At 50.3% G+C, this 9448-nt stretch overlaps 1 protein-coding gene across 2 annotated transcripts in view; it reads left to right on the top strand.

Moving 5' to 3' along the window:
• Positions 1–3633: 3633 nt before the first annotated feature.
• TNFSF15 (TNF superfamily member 15) overlaps positions 3634–9448 on the top strand; it is a 14468-nt gene continuing 8653 nt past the window's right edge. Inside the window, exons 1-2 of one of the 2 annotated variants that reach the window (XM_041474780.1) lie at positions 3634–3819; positions 3919–4172. In XM_041474780.1, coding sequence (XP_041330714.1) covers positions 3984–4172 — 189 coding nt within the window. In that variant the 5' untranslated portion in view covers positions 3634–3819; positions 3919–3983. Of the gene's footprint in view, positions 4173–9448 lie in introns of both variants that reach the window. The other variant, XM_041474779.1, reaches the window with a different exon arrangement.

The raw sequence follows: 9448 nt of genomic DNA, 5'->3' as shown, positions 1-9448 counted from the left end.
CATGCAGCCAGGGATGGCTGGGGAACATCCCAGTGCATCCCAGTGCAACCCAGTGAATCCCAGTGCATCCCAGTGCATCCCACTGCATCCCAGTACATCCCAGGGCATCCCAGTACATCTGAGTGCAACCCAGAGCATCCCAGAATATCCCAGAGCATCCCAGTGCAACCCAGAGCATCCCAGTGCAGCCCAGTACAGCCCAGTACATCCCATTGCCTCCCATTGCATCCCAGAACATCCCAGTGAATCCCAGTGCATCCCAGTGCATCCCATTGAATCCCAGTGCATCCCAGAACATCCCAGAACATCCCAGAGCATCCCAGAGCATCCCAGGGCATCCCAGTGCAGCCCAGTGCTGGGTTTCTCCTGGCAGCTCCAGAGAGAGTTTCATTTTGGAAAGGGGAGACAGGAGGCACCAAAGCAAGCAGGTTTGTTTGGCCTGGAAATCCCTTTATGGAGCAGGGAGGTCCTGAGGTCCTGCTTTGAACATTAAATGGTGACTGTCCTGTGCATTTGACAGCTCAGTGATCACGCTTTGCCCTTTATTGTTACATACAGCCCAGTTTGGCGGGGAAAAAAGATGGGAGTAAAGCTCTCCCAGTGTTCCTCTCGTTTTTCTCCTCCCCAAAAAATCCATGCCCGGGAATGTTCTTTTTCTGTGTTCTTTTTCTTTCTTTTCCTGAGTACCCTCCTGGCAAGTACCAGGCTCCTCTCTGCCAGGCACACTTGTCTACACAGGAAAAAAGAAATTTCTCCTCCCTCTTTTGGGATCTTTAAGAGCAAATTCTCAGCTCAGCCTCAGCGCCAGGGGCAGAGCATCAGCCTGCTCCCAGCTCATCTCAAGAGGCTCCAGCTGCTCATCCTCTTCCAGCCAAAGATTTGCAGGGCACTGCTGCAAGAAGGCTGAGGCCAATAAAAGCTCTTACAAGCTGTTGTAACTCAGAGCTGGCTCCCCTGGAAATCCTTGGCAAATAAAATAATAATAAACTCCTGGTGTTCCCCGGAGATATCTGTGTCCGTCTGTTGGCAAGGCTCATGCCTTGAATATATTTTCAGCTTTTTGTAGCACTCACAGTGAAGAAAAAATTAACTTTGACACTCGTGGTCAAAATATTAGTATTGGGTTTTTTATTATTTTTCCATAGAATATGTAACTGGGACCTCAGAAGGAAAAAAAAAAAAAGTAAAAAATTCATTTGTCTACACAGCACTTCACAGAAATACAAGTTTTATTTGAGGATAAATGGAGCCACACCTACTCTGAAATGAGATCTGGGCTCTGTAAAAGCAGAGAGCAGTCCTTGTCCCCAAGGTTTTACAGTCTAAATGAAAACAAACAGTGAGGAATTAAGGAAGGAAACAGAGTCAGTCACTTGTCTAAGGTCTGACAGGAGCGGTGTGGTTCTGCTGGGATGGGAGCACACAGCCTTTGGTGCTTTACAAAGCTGTGCTGGGTGAGGAGCTGGGCAGGAGCCAGCCCTGAACCCCCTGCCCTGGGCTGAGCCCAGCGTGGGCAGCAGGGCAGGGGGATTGTGCCCCTGTGCCCTGGGCTCAGGTGAGACCCCACCTGCAGAGCTGCCCCAGCCCTGGCCCAGCACAGGGAGGAGCTGGAGCTGCTGGAGAGATCCAGAGGAGGCACCAGGGGGATCAGAGGATGGAGCAGCTCTGTTGGGAGGGAAGGCTGGCACAGCTGGGATTGTTCACTGGAGAGGAGAAGCTTTGGGGTGAGCTCAGTGTGGCCTTGCAGAGCCTGAAAGGGATAACAGGAAAGATGGAGAGAGACTGTCCAAGGGCATGGAGTGCCAGGACAAGGGGGAATGGCTTCAAACTGATAGAGAATAGGTTTATTTGAGATACTGGGAGGAAATTCTTCCCTGTGAGGGTGGGCAGGCCTTGGCACAGGGTGCCCAGAGCAGCTGTGGCTGCCCCTGGATCCCTGGCAGTGCCCAAGGCCAGGCTGGAGCAGCCTGGGATAGTGGAAGGTGTCCCTGCCCATGGCAGGGTGTGGAACTAGGGGACCTTTAAGATCCCTTCCAATCCAAACCATTCCAGGATTCTCTTATCTCCCTAGACCTCCTGCTTTTCACTATTCCTTGCTTACTCTTTCATAGTTTCCCTGGTCTCTTCCCTCTCTGCTCTGCTGGCAAGAATCCTGTTCTTGCTGCTGGCAGCCTCAGCCTTGCTGACCAAACCACATGTTCTACTCAGAGCATGGCTTGGAGCTCTCCAGAACATCAAGAGCTGCACCCAGCTATTGCAATAAGAAGATTTTTTTCTGTGTCATTGAAGTGAGAAGAGCTAGCTGAATTTTTGTCAGGGAAAGGGATGTTATAGACAGCCTGGGACATGAGAAAATAGTTTTCTTTCTTTGATCTTATTTTTTAAAAGCCCAAATCTGAAAAGCTTTTCATGGGGAGGTGAGGGGAACCAAATCTCTCTCACTAAAAAAAGTGTTGAAGTTTCCAGCCTGTTTCTCTACCCAGAGAAAAAGGAGAAGTTCCTGCACATCACTGTGTGTGCACATACACCTCAAAGAAAGTTTCTGTTTTAATGAGAACTTTCCTGGGGACAAAAAAAATCCAACCTCAACAGTCTGGGCAAGTCTAAATGGCAACATCTGCATGCCAAGCACTTCCTAAATGAGAGGATTTCCCTGGGGAGGGTGGGCTGCTGCAGAGTGGCAGGGAGCAAGGAAGGAATGTCCTGGGATACAGGAACCCCTTCCAGTTGGACATCAGCTGCCAGCAGAGTGTGTTCCTCCCAGCTGTGCTGCTGATCACTGATGCTGTTGAGTCAGGGAGGGAAAGAAAGACTCCATCTTTAGGTGGATCAGAAGGTAAAATAGAATAATTCTTTATTAGCAAGAAGTTGTGAGTTTTACAGTCTCACTCGCTAAGCTGGGACCTGATTGTCTCCAAGTAGAAACATCTCACATTATTAATTATTATGATTAGCACACTGTGGAGAACCATAACTATAAACAATGGTTACAAAAAGAAAAATAATAATTGTTTTAACTCTTTTCTTCTCAAATTCCCAGGCCCAGCCTGAGAAAAAATATCTCTGTTCTTTCTTCAACTGAACTAAGAATATCCACAGATCAGCTCCAGAGGATGCCCACAAGCTGCAGCCCCTCTCTGTCAGGGATAGCAGCTGTCAGCCAAGTAACACTGACATCATTTCTGCCCCAAGTACAGTAAAATCACACTTGTTGTCTTGGTTTATGATAAAAGCATCATGCAGTCAACCCATGACATTTGTCCAAGTAGCAATAACAGACCCCTGTGACAGCACAAAGTTTTGTTAATTAAAAATTAAGATAATTTAGGAGAAGATGAGCCCCAGAGCAGAGAAACATCTGATTTCGCGCCTAAGCCCCGATGGTTTGGTGCAAAAGATGCACATTGAGCAACGGGAAGCCTCTTGTGAATTCTGCTAAAATGTGGGGATGAAGCAACACTTCAGAGAAGCGGACCCTTCTTTGGGGTCACTTGCTTCCTGTCTTCTCACCTTCCCCAAAAGCCTCTTCCCCTTTCTCTGGGAAAGAAGAAACTGCCGGGCTGCACTCGCCTCTGCCTCTCGCTCTGCCCCTGCTTCTCACTTTCACTCCCATCGGTTTCACCTTCCCTTTGCCAGGCGGAAAATCTTGCGGAGCTCCAGCCCAGCAGCACCAGCAGCACCAGCAGCAGCAGGGCAGATCCTGGTTCCACCCACCGGGACTTTCCTGGCTTCCTCCAGCAGGGAGCGGGGGGAGAGGAGCGCTGGGAGGCAGGAGCGGCCGGGCAGCGCGGGGAGCGCGGCTCCTGCCGGGTTTCTACTGTAGGCGGTGCATTCCTCGGGAGGGAGGGAGGCACTGCGTGTGCGCCGGTGCCTTCCCACACTCGGCACAGCTCTTATTTAATGGGGGTCTCCATGCAGGGCAGGAGCCACAGGAGGTTTGGCGGTGCCCGGCTCCCTCGCAGGACGAGCCCGGCGCTGCTGCCATGGAGAGCGCGGTGGAGATGGGCGCGGAGGCTGCGGGCAGCGGGCACGGAGCCGGGATGCTGCTCCGCCAGGACCTGCGGAGGATCCGCTGCGCGCTGCTGCTCTGCCTGCTGGCCGTGCTGCTGCTGATGCTGCCCACCGCCTACCTGCTGCTCGGGAACCTGCGAGCCAACAGCTCCTGCGGCCAGGTAAGGCAGCGGCGCACCTGAGTGCCGCCCGCGCCTCCCCACGGAGCCGCCGTGGAGCGCTTTTCGTGCTCTCCGTGAGCTTCTCGTGTCCCAGGGCACGTGTGAGACTCGCCGGTGCATTCCTTCTTCCTCACCTCGAGGATAAGTCTGATTATTGCGCGTTCTTTTTTAACTAACGGTTCCTTAATTTCGCTGAGGTCACAAGCAGAGTAGATGGCTCTGAAACTTTCATTGCTGTGCTTCAGGGAATGCTTAAAAGAAAATCACTGATTTCTGCCAGATTTTTGACACTATGGCTCATTTTCCTCCCTTTTCTTTGGGTGAAATCTGCAGATTCCTCTTCCAGCGTCTAATTTCAGGAGTACATGACTTTAAAACTTTTATTGCTGTGCCGCAGGGAATGCTTAAAAAAAAAATCAGTGATTTCTGCCAGATTTTTGACACTATGGTTCATTTTTCTCCTTTCTTTTGGGTGAAATCTGTGGCTTTTCCTCGCAGTATCTGATTTCAGAAGTACATTAAAACTTTTATTGTTGTGCTGCACGGAATGCTTAAAAAATCACTGATTGGTGGAAATCAGTGTCTCTGCACTAATTTCTGCCAGATTTTTGACACTATGGGTCATTTTCCTCCCTTCTTTTGGGTGAAATCTGTTGCTTCCCCTCACCGTGTCTGGTATCAGGAGTAAGTTACTTTAAAACTTTAATTGCAGTGCCGCAGGGAATGCTTAAAAAAATCACTGATTTCTGCCAGATTTTTGATGCTATGGGTCATTTTCCTCCCTTCTTTTGGGTTAAATCTGCAGCTTCCCCTTGCAGTGTCTGATTTCAGGAAGATCTGCTGATGTCAGTGGGTCAGTCACCCATCACTGGGCTCACAGCTACAGCTCTAGTGAATAATTAATTATTATTAATGCGAACTTCTGCAGAGATCTGATTTGAGACAGTTAAGGGAGTCTCACCCTAAACTCCGCATCCTATTTTTAACTCCCCATTAAAACTTTCTCTCAGTCCAGGGCTCTTCTCAGCTCTTCTCCTTTGCCAGACTTTGCTCCCAGCCATACAAATTCTGCTCTGCTGCTCCATCCCTCCTGCCAGTGCCAGTTCCCACGGGAGGCTGTGAGCTCAGCAAGAATGCCCCGTGCTGAACATCTAGTGAATTAAGCTTTGAATTTTAGCTTCAGGTCAGAAATTCCCCAGTTAATCAGCAGGGACCCAGACAGGGGGGTTGGTTTTGAAGGCAGGTTTGTCACCTGGCTCGCGTTTAGCCCGGGGATGTTCAGGGAGGGGAGAGCCGCGGCCGCGCCTCCGCTGGCGGCTCCCGGGGCTGCGCTGGCCCCGCTGTGACCCCGAGGCTGCCCTGCCCGAGTGATGCCGAGCTCAGGGCGCAGCATCCTCCGTCTCACCTGGTTCTAACCCGGTGCAGCCCCTCGGGCTGTTACATCTGGCAATTCCTTCAGTGTGTGAGCTGTGATGCTGCCCTGACCTTGTCACTGCGCTCGGTTCCAGCTGTAGAAACCCAGGCTGCCCTAGCTGCAGGTGCCAGAGCACAGCTTTCTTCAGTGGCTGGGCATGATCTGAGAGGATTTCGGGGCCTTCAGTTCTGGAAATGTGGAATTACAGCAGAGCAGAGGAGGAGCTGAAAAGCTGGGTGCTGAACGTGGAGGAGCTTGAAAAGCTGGGTGCTACTCGAGGTTGGGGTGGTAAAATTCACAAGGTGCTTTGGCACCTCTGCTGCTGCTCTGGGTTTGTTTGTGTCCCACGAGGGCAGAACAGTCCAGTCTTGAAACAATCTTGGAGCAGAAGAATGATCAAATGTTAACTTGTTTAATCAATCCAAAGCATTCCTGGACCCCATTGGCAGGGTTAGCAAAGTTTTTTTATGAGTGGGTTTGGTTTCTTAAGAGGAAAAGCACAACATAAGTGGTTGGAATTGCAATGCTGGTGTGCATTCCCATGCACCTGCTCCCAATTAGCAACACGTAATGTTTCCGCAGTGATGTTACGAGGTGATCAGAGGAGTTACAACCTCTACAAGTCCCAGGGAGGAAGAAGAAAGTCATCAGGGCTGGCAGGGTGCCTGGGGTGCTGTGGGAGGAGCTGCACCTCAGCTGGGCCCTGCCTGATTTTCATTCATTCTGCTGCTCTCTGTGCTCACCATTCCCTCTGCTGCTCTGTGTGCTCATTATTCACTCTGCTGCTCGCTGTGCTCATCGCTGTGGTCCAGCAGGACAGCACAGAGGGGTGGATGTCTCTGCCTGTGTGGCTGCCTCTGAATGCCCCAAGGAGCCATATCCCCCAGGAGCCTGCAGGTTCAGAGAGGTTCAGTCCCTGGGAATATTTCTAGGCATAAAAGCTCTCAGGAAAATGTCTTTTTGTATTTCTTTCTTCATTCAAAGTTTGCTGAGTGGCTCCGTCCTCATGTGCCCCACTGACAGCTCGGATCAGGATTTTTGGGACCAGCCATGTGTGGCAGAGCTCTCTGGGGCACCGGTTTAGGGATGAGTGGGCAGCCCCAAGCTTGCCCCAGATGAGTATTGGCCTCCTGACCCTTGCAGCCCTGGGAGGAGCCCTCTGGTTGCTCCACAGAGCTCTGCCCACACACAATTGTCACCTTCGAGTGCTCTGGGGACAATCCTGGGAGGAGGGAGGGACTCAGCAGGCGAGGAGCAGATGGAGTAAATTCCTGAGTCCTTCCTGGAGCAAGGAGTAGAAGGGAAGCCCGGGAAGGTTTGTGCAACAGGGGAGTGTCCCTGGGCACGCTGCCCGCAGGGCGAGGCGCGTTGGTCATCCCTGCCTCGCCTGGGTGCACGTGGTGTCACCTGTGCCTCTGGAGGGATGCAAACTCATCTCTTTCACTGGAAATGTCCCTTTCAGGAAAAAGCAGGGCAAGTTATGTCATTACAGCAACATGTGTGGGCTACCAGTGTTCTCTGTGTGTCATGGTACGATGCATCTTGGATGAATAGTTCCAGTCTGGTGATGGTTTTCCTTGGATGGTTTTCCTTCCATGCTTCCTCCATGCTCCTTTGGGAAAGAGAAACCACTTTCTTTTGTGCTTCAGACCAGAGGGAGGAGAGGAAAAAGAGTTTTTCAAACCAGAACACGTGGCTTGTGTTACTAGTAGGAAATCTATATTAAGGCCACAGTGGTGGTGCCCTGCTGGAGGAAGGGCAATCCTTCCTCAAAGGGAAACCACATTTCAGGCTGAGTTCCCAAAACTATCAATGGAATGGCACAGGAGAGCAGCTCTGGCTGCCTCAGCATCCCACTCAGCAGAGCATCAAGTCCCGTGGCCTGGAGAAGTTGGTATTTGCGTTTATTTTTCATGGCATCCTTGGCACGTCAGGGCCCCAAGCAGCATAAATAGGGATTCCAAACCCTGTGCCAAGGGTTGGACATGCAGCTGTGTGTCAGGTCTGTGCCATGTCAGCTGGCAGTGGAGAAGGGACCTGCTGCAGAGCAGGAGGAACTGGAAAATCCCAGAGGCTCCACCTGGATCCTGCTGGAAAGCTGGCAACAAACCCCAGGAGACATCTGCCCTCATGGCCTGCCCACAAAAGAAGGAGAACCTCAAAAGGCTTCCTGATCTTTGGGGAAGGAGAAATGCTTGGGGAGGAGCAGCAAGCACACCTGGATTGGCCCAGGTGTTGGGTTTCCCCTTCCAAAGCCAGCACCAGTTAAATCCCTGCCTGGCTATCGCTGCTGGATGCAGATGTTCCTTGTGGGCATGTGCCTTGGGTACAGCCTCCACTGGGCAGCAAAATATTCTGATTGAAGGCAGTTTTTACTGGCACAGACCAGTTCTTGCCAAAAATTAACAGTCCAGGCCATGCAAAAATTAGAAAAAATTGGGTTTATGTACTTCACATCACCTTCACATCACAGAGACCCTCCCTGTGAAACAGGGCTGGAGATGGAGTGGATGGAGGAGCTGGGGGTATTCATTCTGCCCATCAGCCCCTCTGCCTGCAGAGCCAGCTCTCTTGCCATGCCATTGGATATCAGCCCTCTTTCTGGGTTTAGCAATACCTGGATACAAATGCACTGGGGTTTTTTGGGCATTTGTGGTACCAGAAGTGTTCTGCACCCAGCAATCCCCAGGGCCATTAGAGCTGCCTGTCCAAATATCTGTGAGTCAGCTCAAGGAGGGGTTTTCAACATCACTCAGTGGCTGGGCTCTCCACAGTAACCAAAGGGAAAACTGAAGCTGTGAACTTTTCAGAAGCACAGCTGAGCAAGAAAGGGGAAAGAGAGGAAAGCACTGATTGTGTGAATGTTCTCTCCATTGTCTCCTGCTGCTCAGCTCTCCCTCCCCATCAATGCACAACAGCTGTGCCTGTTCAGGACAAGTATTTCTGACACCTGGTCATTATGCAGCATTGTCTGCTGCTGAAACATCTCCTGTAGGAGGTTTGTATTTATATTTACACCTTTATGAGATAGCACAATTAGGAAAAAATAGTACAGCCATACCTTTGCCAAGCAGCAGAATAATTTCACACCTTGCTCTATCCCCCTGCTCTATCTGCTCTGTCCCTCAATGCAGCTCCTGCACCTGGAGTTTCCAGCTGGATTTCTTAGGAAACAAGTAAATTTAGGTTTAAACAAAACCTTTTTGTTATCTTTTATAAAGAAGCAGAATTCTTCTTGCTCTCCTTCCCATTTTCCTACCACCTCTGTTTGGATTGCAACATCCAAGTTTATACAAGGAACTTCAGCAGAAGTTAAGCTTCAAGTATGTAAACAATTCCACAGAAGTTACATTCTTAAATATAGGTTTGGGATTGATTTTTTCCCTGGCTGCAGAATCCTTAGAGAGTGGGATCACTAATGAGAATTACTCACTTGGGCAATAGGTAGGAAATGCCACACAAGGAATGTGTAAATATACCCCTAGGTGAATACACCTGGCTCAAAGCCAGGGGAGAATGAGGGAAATCCTTAATTCTGACCTTGTGCTTCCCACCAGGGCAGGAACAAAGTCACAGGCTGTGACTGAGTCACATCAGCAGGGCTCTCGTGGTTAGTCACCACAGAGAGCAGGACTTTGAAACTCCTCACCCATAATGAAAGGCTCAGAAATCTCCTGGACAGCACAGCACCAGTTTTCCCTCAGCCCCACACTGGAAGTCCACAGCAGTCTCTGCCAGGAGGCTGCTGGGGCTGGGCCACACATTTGTGTCCAGGTGGGCAAGGGAATACAAAAAAAAAAAAAAAAAAAAAAAAAAAAAAAATTTTTCCTTCTTTTTTCTTTCCCCTTTTTTCCCCCCTTTC

This window comes from Pyrgilauda ruficollis, unplaced genomic scaffold (genome assembly GCF_017590135.1).
Source record: "Pyrgilauda ruficollis isolate IOZ18807 unplaced genomic scaffold, ASM1759013v1 scaffold34, whole genome shotgun sequence".
Taxonomy (NCBI): domain Eukaryota; kingdom Metazoa; phylum Chordata; class Aves; order Passeriformes; family Passeridae; genus Pyrgilauda; species Pyrgilauda ruficollis.
Note: the sequence above shows the minus strand (reverse complement) of the source record. Positions and strands in the feature narration are given on the sequence as shown.